We start from the raw sequence: 21,179 nt of genomic DNA on the forward strand, positions 1-21,179 counted from the left end.
TATAATACTGAAAGAATTTTTAGATTTCTGTATAATTTCTGGCTTTCAATAAATCTAATATAGTCTAATATCTAGTATATTTTGTATGTAAAGTTGGCCTCTGGTGTTGTGCTGGCATACTATAAGAAAGTTTGTCTTGGTAGTGTAGTACAATAAAGAACATGAGAACAACTCCCAAATCTGGACAGCAAAACAATTGCTCTGACAATATCTCAGATTTTTGAGCCTTAAATAAGACAACTTTTATCAAATAACTACATTTATAAAGGTAGTTGCAGTATGTATATATATATATACATATATATATATATATATATATACACATACTATATATATATTGCCCATATATCTAACAGAAAATTGACAGTGGATGTAATACGAGTTTGTCCGATCATCTGCCACAGGACGTGGTACATAATTTAAATACTGGCATGAGAGGTGCATTGAAGAAGGACCTACATCACTGAGAATCTCGTTGGTCTTGCGGGCACGGATGGCATCCTCCTGATCAGGATGACAAGTCCACTGGTGCAGGTAGGTGCGGTAGATGACATCACTCAGCATGTCCTGGCACCTCTTAGCTACCTGGTTAGCAATTACGTCAGGTGGGATGTGGGTCTTGAGCTTGCTTTGATGGTAATCTTTGTGGTAGAGCCTCTGTAAAGACATGGAAAGTCGTTGTAATTGTTATTAACAGTGTGACAGAAATTAACCTAAAACAAAGTTTATGGAAATGGATAAATATGGAATATGGAACAAATGGACAAACAATATCTTACCAGGCCCTTGTTTTTCTCCTGCTCTCCACATCGCATCACTTCAGGGAAGTCCACCAGGGTCCCAGCCATATAGTGACCTTTGGCTTTTTCATGGGCATCTTTGTACTTGGCCTAATAGGATTCAGAATAATAAAAGTCTCAATTTTGCTTACATACTGTAAGAACTGTAAATGTAACTGAATTATGTGACATGTGTCACTGACTACAACAAAAAAGAAACGCACATCACTTGCAATCTCCCTGCCCTTCTTGCCACTAACAACAGGGATGTATTCATGGTCCAGATGGTAGCCTGTAGCCTTACTCTTGTCCCATTCCAGTTTGTAGTGTTTCTGAAAACACAGAAAGTAGGTACAATGTTTAGAAAAGGTTGATACAATATGTGATATACAATCAACAAAAGAAAATTGTCAAAAATCATTGACATTACCTCACTGATGTGCTTAGACACCTCCCTGCTATGGGCCAGTAGAGGAGTGTCATCTGAACCAATGTAATGACCCTTTTCTGCATTGAAGGTCTCTTTGTACTTCAGCTACAGTAGGAGGAAAAGAACAGGATTTACATTTTAGATTTGATTACTGTGTATTAATATGCTTCTTGAAATTTAGCCTTTTAAATTTTAGATTTTTACATACATCGCTGAGATTGGCAGCATTTATCTTTGCCAATGCGATATCAGGGAACTCTGCATCCAGGGTGAATTTTCCAAATCCATCTTTGGCATTCTTCTTATAAAGCCTCTGCAAGAAAAAATAGAGCATAAAAGTGAAACACAGTGTGTTGACACCAAAACAAGCAAAATATGTAAAAAGAAAAATAGCCAAATCCAAAGACAGAAATGTAATACAGTAAACATACATCGTTGAGAATCTCCTGAGCCTTCTTGACCTTGACGTGTTCAACAGAGTCAGCTGCGACCCATCCACATCCACGAAGCCATTCCAAATCAGCCTTGTACACATTCTGCAGACAAAAACACAGATACATTTTAGAAGATTAAGAAAGATAATCTGTCAGTTTATTGCATGAATAAGTTAAATGAGTCTTAGTTTGGTGTGCTGTCTGATAGCACTCACATCACTTTGTAGATCATAGGCTTTACGGGCCTGGATGACATCGTTCTGGTCTGGCATACAAGTCCACTGGTGCAGATGAGTTCTGTAGTTGAAATCATTAACTTGGATCTGGCATTTTTTGGCCAGTTCCAGACTAAGCATGTCCACTGGCAGGTGGAACTTGGTCTTGGACTTGTTGAAGTCCTTCTTGTACAGGGCATCACTGGCAATCTTGGCTGAGTTTAGAGCCAGCATGAGCAGAGGGTCGTCTTGGATGCTGAGAGCACCGATGTGGTGGCCAACTTGCTTACGGTATCCCTCATGGTACTTATGCTACAGGACAGACAAAAATCATTATCTCCATATGGTCATGTTCTCAATCAAATTAAGAGCAACTTTAATAAATGTCCTTGTTTTGAAAGGGACAAATTCAACTATGTCCCGCTACTCACTTGACTTTGTACTTTAGACGTATGGATGCACTGCTTGATTGGTACAGCATCTCCAGGCATGAAGTAGCCTGTGGCTTTGACCTTATCCCACTCTTTGGTGTACAGTTTCTGCAAGAGATGGAGGTAGTTATTATTGGTTCATGTACCATTTATCAAGCTGAATATGCAAGGGGATAAAATTGGTACGAGACAAAGTATTGTTGAATTGAAATAATCAACAAATACAAGAAGTCATCTTACTGGGTGAACATTCTTAGCCACCTCTCTGGCTGTGGCAAGAGTTGGAGTGTCCACCAGTGAGTACTTTGTCTTTTCCTGATGCCAAGCCTCACGATATTTGACCTGAAAAGAATTGGAAATCAAAACTCAGTTACCAAAAACAGCTAAATTATTCTCAAGTATTTGCCACTTTGCTGTTGTGATGCTGTGGTGAATGAATTGAAGAGGGGACTTAAAAGCATATATAGAGCAACATCAGAATAGCATAGTCATCCTCACCTCATTGAGGACGTCAGCAGCATGCTTGGCACAGGCCAAGTCGACTCTGTCAGCTGGAACTATGAATTTTTGCTCATCCAACTTGACACGGTAGCCCCTCTGTAAAATAGCAAGAAAGATATGCAATAACAATAATCCAGCTAATTTACTGAAGTTGCATTTTGTCAGTTTCAAGAAACTTTAAAAACATTTTACAAGTATATACGAATGTCTGTAGTTTTACAAGTAATTACAGAGTCAAAGTTATTTTTATTAGCAATCAAACTTACATCAGCCAGGATCTGCTGTGCGTGCTTGACCTGCATAACATTCACAGATTCATGTGGCATCCATCCACATCCGCGTAACCACTCCAGATCAGCCTTGTACACGGCCTGGAGAACCAAAGCAGGTAGATTTGTTTATCTGGTTTGCATAACATGTAATTTATACAGTCAATCACAATGAGTTGAGACTAAAATAGGAGTATACAGTATATCAATAATAGATCCAAAAAATACTATCAATGAATACAACTATAAACCTACATCACTTTGCAGATCACAGGCCTTTCTGGCCTGGACCACATAAGTCCACACTGATAAGCTCTATAGTTGAAGTCATTGACTTGGACTTAGCATTTCTTGGACAGCTTAAGTGTCAGAAAAAAACTGTCAGTTTTCAATAAACAAACAAAGGAATTCTCATTGCTCACATCACTCTGCAGGTCATAGGCCTTTCTGGCCTGGACCACATCAGTGGAGTCTGGTAGGCAGGTCCAGTTGTGCAGATGAGTTCTGTAGTTGAAATCATTAACTTGCATCTGGCATTTTTTGGCCAGTTCAAGATTCAGCATGTCCACTGGCAGGTGGAACTTGGTCTTGGACTTGTTGAAGTCCTTCTTGTACAGGGCATCACTGGCAATCTTGGCTGAGTTCATAGCCAGCACTATCAGTGGGTCGTCATTGACGCTGAGGGCTCCGATGTGGTGGCCAACTTGCTTACGGTATCCGTCTTTGTACTTGTACTTTACAAGAGAAGGGATAAAAGGTTAATGACACATCAGCAAGTAGCTTAGTAATTAATCTGCTGTACATTACCATGTTTTTTTTCTTACATCACTAGCAATATCTCTGGAAGCTTTAGCCTTAAGCACAGAGATAGCATCCTCCTTGATATGATAGCCTTTGGCCTTCTCATCATCCCATTCCTTTGTGTACAGTTTCTGCACAGAAAAACAAAGTATGATCAAAAAGACTGCACGACATAAAGTCAAAAATAATGTACTGAATGAATAATGCATTTCAACGAATAAAATATTTATATACTTTTAAGATGTTTATGTAAAAATTTATGGATTTCAACATAATCAGGACTGGTGCAGGAGTTGTAACAATACAAACTTACATTGCTGATATGGATAGCATTGGCCTTGGACAGTTCAAAGGTGGGGGTGTCAGGTGGCAGATGAATTTTGAGCTTGTCTTTATCCCAGACTTCTCTATATTTCCACTGTGAGAAAGAAAATCAAAACGTTAATTTCTTTGTTTTGATGCCCTCATTCACACAGATATTTGTACAAGACATTTAGTATTAAGTTTTAAATTCACCAGAAAGAAGTGGTCATTACTCACATCACTGAGGTGTTCAGCGTTTTGCTTGGACAAGATAATAGACGGTAGGTCGACGGCACTGGTGAATTTGACTGTGCTTGGGTGCTGGCGATAGAGCCTTTCATTGAGAATAGTCTGGGCATGTCTAGCTTTGAGAACATCCACAGAGTCCTGAGGTGACCAGCCACATCCTCTAAGCCACTCCAGGTCAGATCTGTATACAGCCTAAAAAACAAATATCACTTTTTACCACACCACATGCCGTTATGTTTCTGCTTTGTAGTTCTTGCATTTTCCCATCTGCAGAAAGTCTCAAAAAATGGATGAGGGAATTGCCACAACATTTGTTGGCCACACGTCCAGGGTACATCAAAATGTTGGGAGTGATCAGAGAATAGATGAAACTAAGCAAGTAAGTAAGAGTAAGAGATTCGATTCCATATCCTGAGGTTGTCTTTGCAGGGTCGAAAAGACAATACAACTTAATGCAGTTTCAGTTATGGTGATAATTTCATTCTTTTAGTTAGAAAAAAATTATTGATTGCATCGCTCTTTCGTAGCCTACGATCTAACAACAAACTCCAAAAATCCCACCTTACTTCACCTTCTTTCAACAAGACAGCTAAAGTTCACATATACCTACATCACTCTGTAGATCGTAGACCTTTCTAGCTTGAACCACATCATTGGAGTCTGGTAGGCAGGTCCAGTTGTGCAGATGAGTTCTGTAGTTGAAATCATTCACTTGGATCTGGCATTTCTTGGCCAGTTCAATTGTCAGCATGTCAACTGGCAGGTGGAACTTGGTCTTGGTCTTGTTGAAGTCCTTCTTGTAGATGTTGTCACTGGAGATCTTGGCTACATGAGCGGCCAACATAATCAGTGGGTCATCGTTAACACTAAGGGCTCCAACATGATGACCACACTGCTTGCGGAAACCAGCCTTGTATTTGTACTGAAAATTTGAGATAGCAATATTTTTTTCAGTTTCTTAAAATAATTCAGTGTAGTAAAATATTCAAAATGCAGCCTGTAAAATCACAAAGTGAAGGGAATATGAAAAAATTTAAAAGAGAAGAATAGACTTACATCACTGGCAATGTCCCGGTGGGCTTTGGCTGATAAAACAGAAATTGCATCTTTGGGAAGGTGGTAGCCTTTGTTGATGGTGTCCATAAAGCCTTCACGGTAATGTTTCTGGGGAAACAAGAATGATGTTGTGTGGGTGTCTGATACACTGAGTCCTATACAGCACAATAATATGTACCTGAGGAGCAGACAATTTCCTTTATACTAGAAGTGATTGAAAAGTCAACAAATACATAAAATATAATTCATTCATCTAACTTTAACACAAATAACTGATAAGATACATAAATGAAGTTAACAATAACTGATAAGGTAATAAATTGTACTCATTGGTTATACAACTGGTGAAGCTTACCAGACTGGTGTTGAGTCTGTTCTGGTGGGCCAGGAGGATCTCTGGGGTGTCAGGCATGATGTGAATGTTGGTTTTATCAGTCTCCCAGGCAGAAACATAAGCTTTCTGGAAACAGAACATGAATACAGTTCGTTAAGATGTAACTTAATCTGAATCATAAAACATTGTTATAGAAAAAACTGAGCTTTATCTTAAACAAGTTATCGGCTTCAATATTAAATAAAGGAGGCTGCTGAAACATTTTGCCAAGAGTTAGATAAAATCCCTAAGAAAACCCTCCCCAAAAAATGAATACAGTACAATGACATAAATATTACTATTAAATAAGATGTGCAATATTTACCTTGTCCATGATATGTGCATTGGCCTGAGCAAGGGCAAATGGCATGTCAGTTGTGTGGGCAGTGAATTTGAAGTTGCTGGGATGCTGACGGTACTTCCTTTCACTCAGGATCTCTGCTGCCTTCTTAGCTTTCTCCACATCAATGGAACCAATTGGCACCCAACCTGTTCCCTTGACCCATTGCATGTCAGCCTTGTACACAGCCTACAAGTGGAAGGAAAAGAGGAGTCATAGTGAGTATTTTTAAAGGAAAAAAAACTATGAAGGCAGTGTTCAATAAACCAAAAGAGAAATCTTCATTGCTCACATCACTCTGCAGGTCATAGGCCTTTCTGGCCTGGACCACATCAGTGGAGTCTGGTAGGCAGGTCCAGTTGTGCAGATGAGTTCTGTAGTTGAAATCATTAACTTGCATCTGGCATTTCTTGGCCAGTTCAAGATTCAGCATGTCCACTGGCAGGTGGAACTTGGTCTTGGACTTGTTGAAGTCCTTCTTGTACAAGGCATCACTGGCAATCTTGGCTGAGTTCAGGGCCAGCATGAGCAGAGGGTCGTCTTGGATGCTGCGAGCACCGATGTGGTGGCCAACCTGCTTACGATATCCTGTCTTGTATTTGTACTGGGTAGAGAGAAAGAATAAAGCGATAATTAACTGAATAAATATAAACTCAAATCAAAATTAGAGAGAAAAGTATTCAAATATACTGTATGTTATGTACATCACTGATGATATCTCTTCCGTGTTTGGCAGCAACAACAGAAACAGCATCAGCTTTAAGGTCATAGCCCTTTCTGAAAGTCTCCTCAACAGCTTCCCTGTATAATTTCTGAAAAAGAAATATACAAATTATAAAATGAAAACCATGATGCATAAAAACTGATATTTGCTGGCATGGATGTAGAAAACTGGAATAAGTCAAAACAGAACAGACATTACCTTGCTGATGTTGTGAGCATTAGCTTTAGCAAGCAACAGCTCAGGCATGTCATGGGGAACATGATTTTTAACCTTGTCAGCCTCCCAAGCAGAGATGTATTTTTTCTGTGTTGAGAAATAAACACAAAAATTGTAACCACCAGGAAGAGATTCAACAAATATGCAAAAAATGTAAAAGAGGGATATGATATTCTATACCTTGTTCATTATATCAGCATTTGCTGTGGCTAAGGCCATGGACATGGAAGTCATGTCAGTTTTATATTTCAGTGTGTCTGGTTTCTGCTTGTAGAGACGGTCACTAAGAATTTTTGCAGCATGCTTGGCCTTCAACACATCCAGTGAACCAATGGGGACCCACCCTACACCTCTAATATCGTCCATCTCAGATTTGTATACAGCCTGTAGGGAAAAGCACATACATGTAACATCCCAATATACTGTGAGCACAGTTGACATGGCATAATATGTTGAGATATATTGACCATGTTACAGAGGGGCTTACATCACTTTGAAGATCATAGGCTTTCCTGGCCTGGACCACATCATTAGAGTCTGGCAGACAAGTCCACTGGTGAAGGCGGGTGATGTAGTTGGCGTGGTTGACCTGAATCTGGCATTTCTTAGCCAGTTCAAGACTCAGCATGTCCACTGGCAGGTGGAACCTGGTCTTGGACTTGTTGAAGTCCTTCTTGTACAGGGCATCACTGGCAATCTTGGCTGAGTTCAGAGCCAGCATGAGCAGAGGGTCGTCTTGGATGCTGCGAGCACCGATGTGGTGACCAACTTGTTTACGGTATCCTGTCTTGTATTTGAACTAATGAAATCAGCCAGAAATGTTCCTTGTTAAAACCTGAACATATCTCACATTTTGTCTTATATCAGTGTTGCAAACATATAAACAGCATGGTACAGTATGAGTCACTCACATCACTAACAATGTCCCTGGATGCCTTAGCAGACGTGACAGAGATTGCATCTACCGGTAGGTGATAACCCTTCTGAATGGTGGCCTCAAAACCTTGTCTGTAGTGTTTCTGCAAAGAAAGACATAGATGAATACATTTTCTGCATGAAAAGTTTTGATTCTACAATGCTAGAACTATCCTACACTTATTAAAATCTATCTCAGATGTAATATACAAACTGTTTTACTAAATGAAGGTGTAATTGTGGAACAAAAAAAAGTTTCAGGCTTTCCATAATATGCGTGTAAAGCATTGCATTGGATTGGATTAGGACTTTACTCAAGGGATTACGTTCATATAATCCACTGTAAGAATCTCGTCTGGCAGCTAATTCAGGTCAGAGTAATCTGAGTGAGACGTAAGGAAGTAAATAAGTAAATATGGCCAACAAGAAGGCTTCCAGATTCTGTAAAAAAATATTTTTAACATGTCCAACAAAAGAGCCAGTCTTGTTGACCTAGAGATAGTGAGAAACTGCAGTTAAAATCACATTCCAAATAATCCATGGTTCATATTCTTATTGTGTGCAGCAGGAATTATACTAACCCTGCTCATGTTGATGGCATTCTGCTTAGAGAGGAGGATCTCAGGAGTGTCGGGTTTGACATGCAGCTTGGTCTTATCCTTCTCCCATGCCTCGATGTAGAGACGCTGGAACAAACCACAAATAATCCCTGTATTACCCAATAGTAATTACTGAAGAGATCTCCAGAGAGAGATCTTTATTGCAAATCAAGATAATCAATCATATATTCTATAAACACCTCCACAGAAAAATACAGTTATATTTTACCAAAAAATGATTGTACCTTGTTCATGGTCAAAGCATTATGCTTTGCCAGTTCGATGCCCATGGCCTGGGTTGAGATGGTGAAGGGATTGGTGCTGGGGTGTTGGCGGTACTTCTTCTCACTCAAAATCTCTCCTGCCTTCTTGGCTTTCTCCACATCAAGTGAGCCGATGGGGACCCAGCCCATACCCTGAAGCCACTTCAATTCAGCTCTGTAGACAGCCTGTAAAGTGTAGTGATACACAATTCAATTTCCTACCAACTTTGTAGCATGAACATAAAAAAAGACCGGGAGAAACAAATTAACATGGAAGCTACACTCACATCACTCTGTATGTCATATGCATGTCTGGCCTGAACCACATCAGTGGAGTCTGGCAGGCAAGTCCAGTTGTGCAGACGGGTGATGTAGTTGGCGTGGTTGACTTGAATCTGGTTCTTCTTGGCCAGTTCAAAGGCCATCATGTCCACTGGCAGGTGGAACTTGGTCTTGGACTTGTTGAAGTCCTTCTTGTACAAGGCATCACTGGCAATCTTGGCTGAGTTCAGAGCCAGCATGAGCAGAGGATCATCTTGGATGCTGCGAGCACCGATGTGGTGGCCAACCTGCTTACGGTATCCTGTCTTGTATTTGAACTGGAAAAAAATTACATAAAACCATTATTTGTTAACAGTTACACAAACTCTTGTACAAGTGGTAAAACGAAATAATTAAAAAGAAACTTACATCACTGGCAATGTCCCTGGAAGCCTTGGCTGCAACAATGGAAATGGCATCATTGCGCAGATCGTAGCCCTTCTTCTTGGCATCTTCATATGCCTGCTTGTACTTATTCTGTAAACAAACACAAAAATCCCACAGTTGTTAGTATTTACATTTTCCATTTTAAGTAGGACAAGGTGATAATTCAATATCACCGTCTATTGACTTGAAGTAGAATTGTATTGTGATATGATCATGTCAGATTATCATACATGTCCAAATGAATGATTGAGAGCACATTGTATTTAAAAACAACAAAAAATGAGTTATTGATATTTTTGTTTTACACCTGTGAAGAGTTTTGTCTGATGCAATGCACAGTAGTGTAACACAGTTCATTTTACTGAACATTTGATGATCGTATGTGATTTTGCATACATTTCCCATACCTTGATATATACAGTGCATATCAATATCAGAAAAATATCCTTATGAATATGACAGTATTAATTTGAACCATACTGCACACTTATCATTGAACATAATACATAAATAAGAGCTGCTGTAACAAGATACATGTTTAATTCTTCACTTACCACGCTGTAGTGGACATTATTTGCTTTGGCTAGAACAACCTCCATAGCATCAGGCATAACGTGGATCTTGGTTTTCTCAGTCTCCCAGGCGTCAGTGTATGCTTTCTGCAATCACAGAAAACAACAACATGAAATTTATTTACATTATGAACCCTGCAGGCATGCCATTTTATGAGAAAAAAACCCTTATCATATCAGCATACATAGTCAACAGAGGGATTTGCTTTTATATTAAATAATTCTCTGAGGATTGATGATTGAATACCTTGTTCATAACATGAGCGTTAGCCTTAGCCAGCGCCAAGGACATGTCTTCAGTAGAGACTTTGAACTTGTAGTTGCTTGGGTGCTGACGATACATTTTCTCACTCAGGATCTCACCAGCTTTCTTCGCCTTCTCAACATCCAATGAACCTATAGGCACCCAGCCAATACCCTGCAGCACCTTCAGTTCTGCCTTGTAAACAGCCTGGATGAAACAAAAGGGGGTTTATTGAAGTTAAAGATATTCAAAAACTTTAAAAACATATGCATGAAAACTTAAATTTAAGGATTCATACTCACATCACTCTGTAGGTCATATGCATGTCTGGCCTGGACCACATCAGTGGAGTCTGGCAGGCAAGTCCAGTTGTGTAGACGGGTGATGTAGTTGGCGTGGTTGACCTGAATCTGGTTCTTCTTGGCCAGTTCAAATGCCATCATGTCCACTGGCAGGTGGAACCTGGTCTTGGACTTGTTGAAGTCCTTCTTGTACAGGTAATCACTGGCAATCTTGGCTGAGTTCAGAGCCAGCATGAGCAGAGGGTCGTCTTGGATGCTGAGAGCACCGATGTGGTGACCAACCTGCTTACGGTATCCTGTCTTGTATTTGAACTGGAAAAGAAATTAAATAAGACCATTATTTGTTTACAGTTACACAAACTCTTGTACAAGTGGTAAAATGAAATAATTAAAAAGAAACTTACATCACTGGCAATGTCCCTGGAAGCCTTGGCTGCGACAATGGAAATGGCATCATTGCGCAGATCGTAGCCGTCCTTCTTGGCATCTTCATATGCCTGCTTGTACTTATTCTGTAAACAAACACAAAATCCCACAGACGTTAGTACAGTGGAAACTACTTATAGTGATCACGTCCGTCTGGATCAAATTGATCACTATAAGTGGATGATTATTATAACAGATTTTTTTCTTTTTCTTAATTTCTCATGTAGATTACCATCTTATTGACATTTATATATGTATTACATGAATATAAAGTAATGAAACAGGCAGCTTCGCTATTTACTGAATTTTACTAACTTTCAAAATACAGTACAGCTGTTTCAAACACTGGTTGTTTTGCTGCTGCATCTCGTTGGCTCGTTTTTGGCAGTTTGTCATTAGCTTCAAGGAGACTATGTTTTTCATTGAGAGAAAATGAATTTCTTTTTCCTGTCATGATTTCAATGTGCACACAGCACATTGAAGTCATGACAGGAAAAAGAAAGTCATTTTCCGCACAACCCTGCGGAGGTGCACCGCAACACCTGATAATGGTGCTGCAGCTGCTAATTATACATCATACATGTATCATTGGAATAGGATAAAAAAAAATAGAATTACCGCTTTGTTTTCCTTTTTTCCATATGTTTTCATTTATGAAAAGTCCCAAAATGAACACTGTAAGCGGACTACTTGATTATTATAAGCGAATTATTTAAACAGCATTTGTATAGGAATGATTCTGTCCCAAGCTTTTTGATCCATATATGCAGTTGATCACTGTAACCGTGATCACTATAAACAGTTTCAAATGTATTTACATTTTCCATTTTAAGTAGGACAAGGTGATAATTCAATACCACAGTTTACTGACTTGAAGTGGAATCATATTGTGATGATATGATCATGTCAGATTATCATTCTACAAAATTTTCATGTCAAAATGAATGATTTAGAGCACATCTTCTATAAAAACAACAAAAAGAGTTATTTATATGTTTGTTTTACATCTGTGAAGATCTGATGCTACGCATAGTAGTGTAACACAGTTTCTTTTTACTGAACATTTGATGATCGTATATGAATTTGCATACATTGGCCATACCGTGATATATACAGTACGTATCAATAACAGAAAAATATCCTTATGAATATAGCAGCATTGATTTCAACCATATTTCCCAGTCCTCATTGAAAGTAATACATAAATAAGAGCTGCTGTAACAAGATACATGTTTAATTCTTCACTTACCACGCTGTAGTGGACATTATTTGCTTTGGCTAGAACAACCTCCATAGCATCAGGCATAACGTGGATCTTGGTTTTCTCAGTCTCCCAGGCGTCAGTGTATGCTTTCTGCAATCACAGAAACCAACAACATGAAATTTATTCATATTATGAACCTTGCAGGTATGCCATTTTATGAGAAAAAAACCCTTATCATATCAGCATACATAGTCAACAGAGGGTTTTGCTTTTATATTAAATAATTCTCTGAGGATTGATGATTGAATACCTTGTTCATAACATGAGCGTTAGCCTTAGCCAGCGCCAAGGACATGTCTTCAGTAGAGACTTTGAACTTGTAGTTGCTTGGGTGCTGACGATACATTTTCTCACTCAGGATCTCACCAGCTTTCTTCGCCTTCTCAACATCCAATGAACCTATAGGCACCCAGCCAATGCCCTGCAGCACCTTCAGTTCTGCCTTGTAAACAGCCTGGATGAAACAAAAGGGGTTTATTGAAGTTAAAGATATTCAAAAACTTTAAAAACATATGCATGAAAACTTAAATTTAAGGATTCATACTCACATCACTCTGTAGGTCATATGCATGTCTGGCCAGGACCACATCAGTGGAGTCTGGCAGGCAAGTCCAGTTGTGCAGACGGGTGATGTAGTTGGCGTGGTTGACCTGAATCTGGTTCTTCTTGGCCAGTTCAAAGGCCATCATGTCAACTGGCAGGTGGAACCTGGTCTTGGACTGGTTGAAGTCCTTCTTGTACAAGGCATCACTGGCAATCTTGGCTGAGTTCAGAGCCAGCATGAGCAGAGGGTCGTCTTGGATGCTGCGAGCACCAACATGGTGTCCAACCTGCTTACGGTATCCTGTCTTGTATTTGAACTGGAAAAAAAAATGACATAAGACCATTATTTGTTAACAGTTACACAAACTGTTGTACAAGTGGTAAAATGAAATAATTAAAAAGAAACTTACATCACTGGCAATGTCCCTGGAAGCCTTGGCTGCAACGATGGAAATGGCATCATTGCGCAGTTCGTAGCCGTCCTTCTTGGCATCTTCATATGCCTGCTTGTACTTATTCTGTAAACAAACACAAAAATCCCACAGTTGTTAGTATTTACATTTTCGATTTTAAGGAGTACAAGGTGATAATTCAATATCACCATTTATTGACTTGAAACGGAATTGTATTGTGATGATATGATCATGTCAAATTATCATACTACAAAATTTTCATGTTCAAATGAATGATTGAGAGCACATTGTATTTAAAAACAACAAAAAAAAATGAGTTATTGAGATTTTTGTTTTGCACCTGTGAAGAGTTTTGTCTGATGCAATGCACAGTAGTGTAACACAGTTCATTTTACTGAACATTTGGTGATATTATATGTAACTTTGCATACATTTCCCATACCTTGATATATACAGTGCATATCAATATCAGAAAAAATATCCTTATGAATATGACAGTATTAATTTGAACCATATTGCACACTTACCATTGAACATAATACATAAATAAGAGCTGCTGTAACAGGATACATGTTTAATTCTTCACTTACCACGCTGTAGTGGACATTATTTGCTTTGGCTAGAACAACCTCCATAGCATCAGGCATAACGTGGATCTTGGTTTTCTCAGTCTCCCAGGCGTCAGTGTATGCTTTCTGCAATCACAGAAATCAACAACATGAAATTTATTTACATTATGAACCCTGCAGGCATGCCATTTTATGAGAAAAAACCCTTATCATATCAGCATACATAGTCAACAGAGGGTTTTGCTTTTATATTAAATAATTCTCTGAGGATTGATGATTGAATACCTTGTTCATAACATGGGCGTTAGCCTTAGCCAGCGCCAAGGACATGTCTTCAGTAGAGACTTTGAACTTGTAGTTGCTTGGGTGCTGACGATACATTTTCTCACTCAGGATCTCACCAGCTTTCTTCGCCTTCTCAACATCCAATGAACCTATAGGCACCCAGCCAATGCCCTGCAGCACCTTCAGTTCTGCCTTGTAAACAGCCTGGATGAAACAAAAGGGGTTTATTGAAGTTAAAGATATTCAAAAACTTTAAAAACATATGCATGAAAACTTAAATTTAAGGATTCATACTCACATCACTCTGTAGGTCATATGCATGTCTGGCCAGGACCACATCAGTGGAGTCTGGCAGGCAAGTCCAGTTGTGCAGACGGGTGATGTAGTTGGCGTGGTTGACCTGAATCTGGTTCTTCTTGGCCAGTTCAAATGCCATCATGTCAACTGGCAGGTGGAACCTGGTCTTGGACTTGTTGAAGTCCTTCTTGTACAAGGCATCACTGGCAATCTTGGCTGAGTTCAGAGCCAGCATGAGCAGAGGGTCGTCTTGAATGCTGAGAGCACCGATGTGGTGACCAACCTGCTTGCGGTATCCTGTCTTGTACTTATACTAAGAAAGCAAGTGTGAGAGATAACCAAACTGGTGAGGGGGAAAGCTTGAAAAATTACAGTACATAGGTAGTACAATCTAAAAATACACTAAAAATACAGACACTTACATCACTAGCAATAACAGTGGAGGCTTTTGCAGCCTGGATAGGAATAGCATCAGCATGAAGATTATGGCCCTTCTTCTTGGACAGCTCATTGTCCAATTTGTACAGTTTCTGAAGAGAGAGAGAAAATACATGTAAAGTAAAGTAAAGCATGTTTACTTCCAAATTACTATACTAATACAACAATTTAAAATGACATATCCATTTCCTTTTTGTTAAATCCATAAGTGTTGTGACATTTTTTTCATGTCAGTTTATGACAGATCTTAAAAAGCTTTGTGCAGAAATTGTGTAGAAAAGTTAAGGTATTACACTGTACCTCACTGTAGTTTCTCTTGTTTCCTCTGGCCAGAACAATTTCCATTGCATCAGGCATGATGTGGATTGAGGTCTTGTCTGTCTCCCAGGCTTTGGTGTAGGATTTCTACAAACAAAATAGATGTTGGTTTGATTTCTCAGTACTGACAGAGAGGAGATATTTCTAATATTTTCACAACAAGTCATATCCAGTACCTTATCCATAATGTGGTTGTTGGCAGTGGCCAGTGTCAGGTCCATGGAGTGCATGTCCTTAGTGAATGCGTAGTTGCTAGGATGGTGACGGTATTGTTTCTCACTGAAGATGTGACCGGCTAGTTTTGCTTTCTCAACATCCAGCGATCCAATAGGAACCCATCCTGTTCCTTTTACGACGTTTTCATAATCACTCTTGTACTGGTTCTAAAGGAGAATATGAACATATTAACGGTATTCTTTCACAGTGCAGCACAGCTACATTGAATATTAGTACCAGTATTGTCAAATGGTTTAAAGTTACTATGGACATTACAATTTACTACAAATAAACTTAATTTTAAGGTGACTAAGTCAATCTTTGTACATACATCACTGGCGATGAGCTGCATGTGACGAGCCAGTTCCAGGTTCATTGCATCAGGCAGCACAGTGTAGTAGGGGATAATCTTCCTGTATCCAGCCATAGTCTGGGCAGCAGAGGCATGCTTGGCATGAGCAAGACTCATCATGTCCACTGGAGAGTGAAACTTCAGCTTGGTCTTGTGGTAGTCCTTCTTGTAGTTCTTCTCACTCTGCATTTTAGCCACCTCCATGTAGTGAACCAGCAGAGGATCATCCTGGAGGCTGCGGAAGCCAACATGGTGGCCCTTTGTCTTCTCATAAGCCAACTTGTACTTGTACTGTAACAGCAAACAAGTACTTATTAATTCACAGATATTGTACTGTTATACAGCTGCAGCTGATGTGTTGTATGGGTTCATACAATATGTTATTTTCCACTTACATTACTGGCAATAGTGGTACCAGACTTTGCAGCCACAATTGGGATGGCATCTGGTTTGAGGTTGTAGCCCTTATTGGCCATTTCCACAACACCGGCTTTGTAAAGTTTCTGTGAAAGATATTTAAATATGATAATAATGTAATAAAATAGTGTTTACATTCACACAACAATTATCACTAAAGTTAGAGCAATCATACATTAACTATTACAAGCAGTTGATTTATCAGTGTCATTGATTTGTCTTACTTCACTCATGTTGAGGGCATTAGCCTTGGCCAGGACAATCTCAGGAGCATCTGGCATGACATGGACTGTCAGTTTGTCCTTTTCCCAAGCTGCCGTGTATGCTTTCTGTAAATGAAAAGACCAGAAAAACAAATGAATGCTAATTCTTATGAATAAGAGTGTTGACAACATGTTTGTGGCCATGCACTGTAGAGAACATTTAAACATGCTGCACCTTATTCATGATCTGGTTGTTGGCAGTAGCCAGAGTCAAGTCCATGGAGTCCATCAGCTTGCTGTGCTTGAAGTTGGATGGATGAGTGCGATATTTCTTCTCACTCTGAATCTCACCACCAACTCTTGCAGTTTCAACTGCAAGTGAGCCAATAGGGATCCACCCAGTACCTCTGACATAGTTGTTCCAATCAGATTTATAATTATACTGAAAAAATAGAGACAATCAGATTATTCTGATGGATTTAAAGTTGAGATCAGTGAGTAAACCTTTTATAACTATTTTCTTAAACTTTTTTGCACAAATTTGTAAATTAAGTAAAAATTCTAGATTCAGTGAAGTTGTATTTCAGACATAGTTCTGACTCTAAAAGACACATTTCACTGTCTGCCACTCACATCACTTGACTGCATGTTCATGGTGCGACACAGTTGCAGTTGCATGTTGTCAGGCAGAAGGACGTGCTGGTGAGGGATCTTTCTGTAGCCAGCAAAGGTCTGTACTGAGGAGGCATGTTTGGCATGAGCAAGACTCATCATGTCCACTGGAGAGTGATACTTCAGCTTGGCCTTGTGGTAGTCCTTCTTGTAGTTCTTCTCACTCTGCATTTTGGCCACCTCCATGTAGTGAACCAGCAGAGGATCATCCTGGAGGCTGCGGAAGCCAACATGATGGCCCTTTGCCTTCTCATGTGCCAGCTTGTAGTTGTACTGTAACAGTAAATAAATACTTGTTTACAATGTATGATATGTTGTAGTAGAGAAAAATCTTGTTTTGGTACAGGAATTTATTTCCAACTTACATTACTGGCAATAGTGGTACCAGACTTTGCAGCCACAATTGGAATGGCATCTGCTTTCAGGTTGTAGCCCTTATTGGCCATCTCCACAACACCGGCTTTGTAGAGTTTCTGTGAAAAACATATAAGTTCATATTAATAAATTACTATCAATAAAACAATTTATAAAACATTCCTTAGACAGAGATAGAGTTCACTATATAGAAAACAATCATGCATAAACAGTACTATACATCACCCATTATTGACACTAGTCAGTACATTTTTTGAACAAAATTTTGTAATGTAATATAATCCCTTACTTCACTCATGTTGAGGGCATTAGCCTTGGCCAGGACAATCTCAGGAGCATCTGGCATGACATGGACTGTCAGTTTGTCCTTTTCCCAAGCTGCCGTGTATGCTTTCTGTAAATAAAAAGACCAGAAAAACAAATAAATGCTAATTCTTATGAATAAGATTGTTGACAACATGTTTGTGGCCATGCACTGTAGAGAACATTTAAACATGCTGCACCTTATTCATGATCTGGTTGTTGGCAGTAGCCAGAGTCAAGTCCATGGAGTCCATCAGCTTGCTGTGCTTGAAGTTGGATGGATGAGTGCGATATTTCTTCTCACTCTGAATCTCACCACCAACTCTTGCAGTTTCAACTGCAAGTGAGCCAATAGGGATCCACCCAGTACCTCTGACATAGTTGTTCCAATCAGATTTATAATTATACTGAAAAAATAGAGACAATCAGATTATTCTGATGGATTTAAAGTTGAGATCAGTGAGTAAACCTTTTATAACTATTTTTTTAAACTTTTTTGCACAAATTTGTAAATTAAGTAAAAATTCTAGATTCAGTAAAGTTGTATTTCAGACATGGTTCTGACCCTAAAAGACACATTTCACTGTCTGCCACTCACATCACTTGACTGCGTGTTCATGGTGCGACACAGTTGCAGTTGCATGTTGTCAGGCAGAAGTAAGTGCTGGTGAGGGATCTTTCTGTAGCCAGCAAAGGTCTGCACTGATGAGGCGTGTTTGGCATGAGCAAGACTCATCATGTCCACTGGAGAGTGATACTTCAGCTTGGCCTTGTGGTAGTCCTTCTTGTAGTTCTTCTCACTCTGCATTTTGGCCACCTCCATGTAGTGAACCAGCAGAGGATCATCCTGGAGGCTGCGGAAGCCAACATGGTGGCCCTTTGCCTTCTCATGTGCCAGTTTGTATTGGACCTAAAAAGAAAGGAAAAGGAGCAATTTAAATAACAGTGACTGTTTTACATAAATAGAAAACAATGTTCTGTGCTGGGTAGATTTATGATTTACATACATCGCTGGCAATATGTCTGCCTTGCTTGGCATGTTGGATAGGAATAGCATCAGGCTTCATGTCGTATCCCTTGGCAATATCCTCCAGCCACTGGTGCTTGTAGTGACTCTGTGGATAACACAGCAGTATTTTAGATAATGTTTTGTATACAGATGATGCTATTATGATATACACTTAGCATTTTAGGCAAGTCAAATTCCTTGTATGAGAACATATTTGGCTGGTAAAGCAGAGTCTAACTTTGATTTCCAATAAATGTTTTGTTCTCTAACCTCACTGAGGGTCTGGGCATTAAATTTAGCCTGGAGGAACTCGGGGCAATCAGCTGGCAGGTTGTAGGTGTGCATGAACTTCTCACCCGAAGCTTTGTATGCAGCCTAGAGAGAAGAAAAAAGAATAGTAAAATGTATGAGTTTTTATAAGTTTTGGTCTGACATGCATAAGTATTTCAACACATTTTAAGAGAGGGAAAAGGCATTGCATCTTACATTGTCCAACTGTTTCGAATTGGCCAGAGCCAGAGCCATCTGCATGGCGTCAGTCTTGCTTGTGAACTTAAGAGTACTGGGATGCTGGCGGTAGCCCTTCTCATCCAGCGCAGCTGCCGCGGTTTTGGCCTTCTCAACATCCAGGGAAGCAATAGGGACCCATGGTAGGCCTTTATGGTAGTTGGTGTAATCTGACTTGTAAACATTCTGTGGGTATAGAGAGAAAAAATAGGTCTTATTTCAAAGTATGTAAAACAGTGCAATCTAGTTACTTATATATGCACCAATCATCTAGCATTACACCATGGTAACACATGTGAAAAGTGACAACACATACATCACTCTGAATTTCCATCATGCTCCGACACAGCTGCAGGTGCATGTTGTCAGGAAGAAGCAGGTAGCTGTGAGGGATTTTTCTGTAGCCAGCAAAGGTCTGCACTGCTGAGGCGTGTTTGGCATGACTAAGACTCATCATGTCCACTGGGGAGTGATACTTCAGCTTGGCCTTGTGGTAGTCCTTCTTGTAGTTCTTCTCACTCTGCATTTTGGCCACGTCCATGTAGTGAACCAGCAGAGGATCGTCCTGGAGGCTGCGGAAGCCAACATGGTGGCCTTTTGCCTTTTCATAAGCCAGCTTATACTTGAACTGTAAAAAAGAAAAACATTAGGTCTTACGAATAACATTATTGAATGCAGTTACATTTGAATAGTATTATTTATTTTTACATTTATATTCACAACTTACATCACTGGCAATGTCTCTAGAGGTTTTTGCTGCAACAATTGGAATGGCATCTTCCTTCACTTGATGTCCTTTGAGCAGATCTTGACGGTGATTATAGGTGTAGTAATTCTACATAAAAAGATCATCAGTGTTATTTTACAAATATAGAAACAGTTTAATTTCTATATACGTTTTATATTTGCACGAAGGCTGGGAAATGTTATGCAGGAATCGGCAACTAACCTGGCTGATGTTGACAGCGTTGTATCTGGCTTGCATCAGTTCAGGGACATCAGGAGGGAGATGGTAAGTGTGCATGAACTTCTCTCCACTGGCCTTATACTCTTTCTGCATAATTACATAAAGAGATAGGTTCATGTCTATTCTGAAAAAAAAATTCCCAGACTGAATTCATGAGACTTATATGGGAGCAAATTAAGAAGTTATTCTGTTTCCCCTTCCTCACCATATTCATGATCTTGGCATTGGCCTTGGCTAACTCCATGTTCACGGAGTCAGTGACACTAGTGAACTTGATGGTGTCAGGGTGCTGCCTGTACTTTTTCTCATCCAAGGCTGCTGCTGCCATTTTAGCTTTCTCCACGTCCAGAGAGCCAATGGGAACCCAGCCAGTTCCCTTGACTGAGTTCTCATAATCCAGTTTATAATTGTACTGGAAAATAAAGGAGACACCAAAGGAGAAATACAAAATATTATTAGACCAAACACCATATTCTAGCCAAGACATAAAGTATTTGTGTTAATTATGACACAAAATTCATAAAAAAAGGAAGAACTTACATCACTGGAGTTGTGGTTCATGTCGCGAGCAAGCTGCAGGCCCATAGCATCAGGCAGAAGAACGTAATTATGGTGGTGCTGCTTGTAGCCAGCGAAGGTCTGCACTGCTGAGGCGTGTTTGGCATGAGCAAGACTCATCATGTCCACTGGGGAGTGATACTTCAGCTTGGCCTTGTGGTAGTCCTTCTTGTAGTTCTTCTCACTCTGCATTTTGGCCACGTCCATGTAGTGAACCAGCAGAGGATCGTCCTGGAGGCTGCGGAAGCCAACATGGTGGCCCTTTGCCTTCTCATAAGCCTTTTTATATTGGACCTAGGGGTCAAATGGTAAATAACATCTCT

General features: G+C 39.7%; 1 protein-coding gene across 15 annotated transcripts in view; it reads right to left on the minus strand.

Annotated features, from left to right (window-relative positions):
- The window catches only part of neb (nebulin), a 70,425-nt gene that overhangs the window by 31,697 nt on the left and 17,549 nt on the right, over window positions 1–21,179 (minus strand). For 10 of the 15 annotated variants that reach the window (XM_042426936.1, XM_042426935.1, XM_042426938.1 and 7 more), the window contains 60 exons: window positions 20,839–21,150; window positions 20,504–20,710; window positions 20,281–20,385; window positions 20,059–20,166; window positions 19,648–19,959; window positions 19,311–19,517; window positions 19,095–19,199; window positions 18,823–18,930; window positions 18,414–18,725; window positions 18,016–18,222; window positions 17,802–17,906; window positions 17,503–17,610; window positions 17,099–17,410; window positions 16,701–16,907; window positions 16,487–16,591; window positions 16,241–16,348; window positions 15,825–16,136; window positions 15,454–15,660; window positions 15,260–15,364; window positions 14,944–15,051; window positions 14,523–14,834; window positions 14,225–14,428; window positions 13,961–14,065; window positions 13,368–13,475; window positions 12,963–13,274; window positions 12,665–12,868; window positions 12,400–12,504; window positions 11,129–11,236; window positions 10,725–11,036; window positions 10,426–10,629; window positions 10,161–10,265; window positions 9,589–9,696; window positions 9,186–9,497; window positions 8,881–9,084; window positions 8,618–8,722; window positions 8,033–8,140; window positions 7,609–7,920; window positions 7,302–7,505; window positions 7,104–7,208; window positions 6,886–6,993; window positions 6,474–6,785; window positions 6,167–6,370; window positions 5,824–5,928; window positions 5,469–5,576; window positions 5,023–5,334; window positions 4,401–4,604; window positions 4,174–4,278; window positions 3,884–3,991; window positions 3,482–3,793; window positions 3,057–3,161; window positions 2,788–2,886; window positions 2,530–2,631; window positions 2,290–2,397; window positions 1,859–2,170; window positions 1,641–1,745; window positions 1,418–1,522; window positions 1,210–1,314; window positions 1,004–1,111; window positions 780–890; window positions 460–657 (listed from right to left, as the gene is read on the minus strand). In XM_042426936.1, the coding sequence (XP_042282870.1) occupies window positions 460–657; window positions 780–890; window positions 1,004–1,111; window positions 1,210–1,314; window positions 1,418–1,522; window positions 1,641–1,745; window positions 1,859–2,170; window positions 2,290–2,397; window positions 2,530–2,631; window positions 2,788–2,886; window positions 3,057–3,161; window positions 3,482–3,793; window positions 3,884–3,991; window positions 4,174–4,278; window positions 4,401–4,604; window positions 5,023–5,334; window positions 5,469–5,576; window positions 5,824–5,928; window positions 6,167–6,370; window positions 6,474–6,785; window positions 6,886–6,993; window positions 7,104–7,208; window positions 7,302–7,505; window positions 7,609–7,920; window positions 8,033–8,140; window positions 8,618–8,722; window positions 8,881–9,084; window positions 9,186–9,497; window positions 9,589–9,696; window positions 10,161–10,265; window positions 10,426–10,629; window positions 10,725–11,036; window positions 11,129–11,236; window positions 12,400–12,504; window positions 12,665–12,868; window positions 12,963–13,274; window positions 13,368–13,475; window positions 13,961–14,065; window positions 14,225–14,428; window positions 14,523–14,834; window positions 14,944–15,051; window positions 15,260–15,364; window positions 15,454–15,660; window positions 15,825–16,136; window positions 16,241–16,348; window positions 16,487–16,591; window positions 16,701–16,907; window positions 17,099–17,410; window positions 17,503–17,610; window positions 17,802–17,906; window positions 18,016–18,222; window positions 18,414–18,725; window positions 18,823–18,930; window positions 19,095–19,199; window positions 19,311–19,517; window positions 19,648–19,959; window positions 20,059–20,166; window positions 20,281–20,385; window positions 20,504–20,710; window positions 20,839–21,150 (10,533 nt within the window). The remainder of the gene's footprint in view (window positions 1–459; window positions 658–779; window positions 891–1,003; window positions 1,112–1,209; window positions 1,315–1,417; window positions 1,523–1,640; window positions 1,746–1,858; window positions 2,171–2,289; window positions 2,398–2,529; window positions 2,632–2,787; window positions 2,887–3,056; window positions 3,162–3,481; window positions 3,794–3,883; window positions 3,992–4,173; window positions 4,279–4,400; window positions 4,605–5,022; window positions 5,335–5,468; window positions 5,577–5,823; window positions 5,929–6,166; window positions 6,371–6,473; window positions 6,786–6,885; window positions 6,994–7,103; window positions 7,209–7,301; window positions 7,506–7,608; window positions 7,921–8,032; window positions 8,141–8,617; window positions 8,723–8,880; window positions 9,085–9,185; window positions 9,498–9,588; window positions 9,697–10,160; window positions 10,266–10,425; window positions 10,630–10,724; window positions 11,037–11,128; window positions 11,237–12,399; window positions 12,505–12,664; window positions 12,869–12,962; window positions 13,275–13,367; window positions 13,476–13,960; window positions 14,066–14,224; window positions 14,429–14,522; window positions 14,835–14,943; window positions 15,052–15,259; window positions 15,365–15,453; window positions 15,661–15,824; window positions 16,137–16,240; window positions 16,349–16,486; window positions 16,592–16,700; window positions 16,908–17,098; window positions 17,411–17,502; window positions 17,611–17,801; window positions 17,907–18,015; window positions 18,223–18,413; window positions 18,726–18,822; window positions 18,931–19,094; window positions 19,200–19,310; window positions 19,518–19,647; window positions 19,960–20,058; window positions 20,167–20,280; window positions 20,386–20,503; window positions 20,711–20,838; window positions 21,151–21,179) is intronic. The other 5 variants (XM_042426946.1, XM_042426945.1, XM_042426948.1 and 2 more) reach the window with 5 other exon arrangements.

The sequence above is a fragment of the Thunnus maccoyii genome, chromosome 11 (genome assembly GCF_910596095.1).
Source record: "Thunnus maccoyii chromosome 11, fThuMac1.1, whole genome shotgun sequence".
NCBI classification, from domain to species: Eukaryota; Metazoa; Chordata; class Actinopteri; order Scombriformes; family Scombridae; genus Thunnus; species Thunnus maccoyii.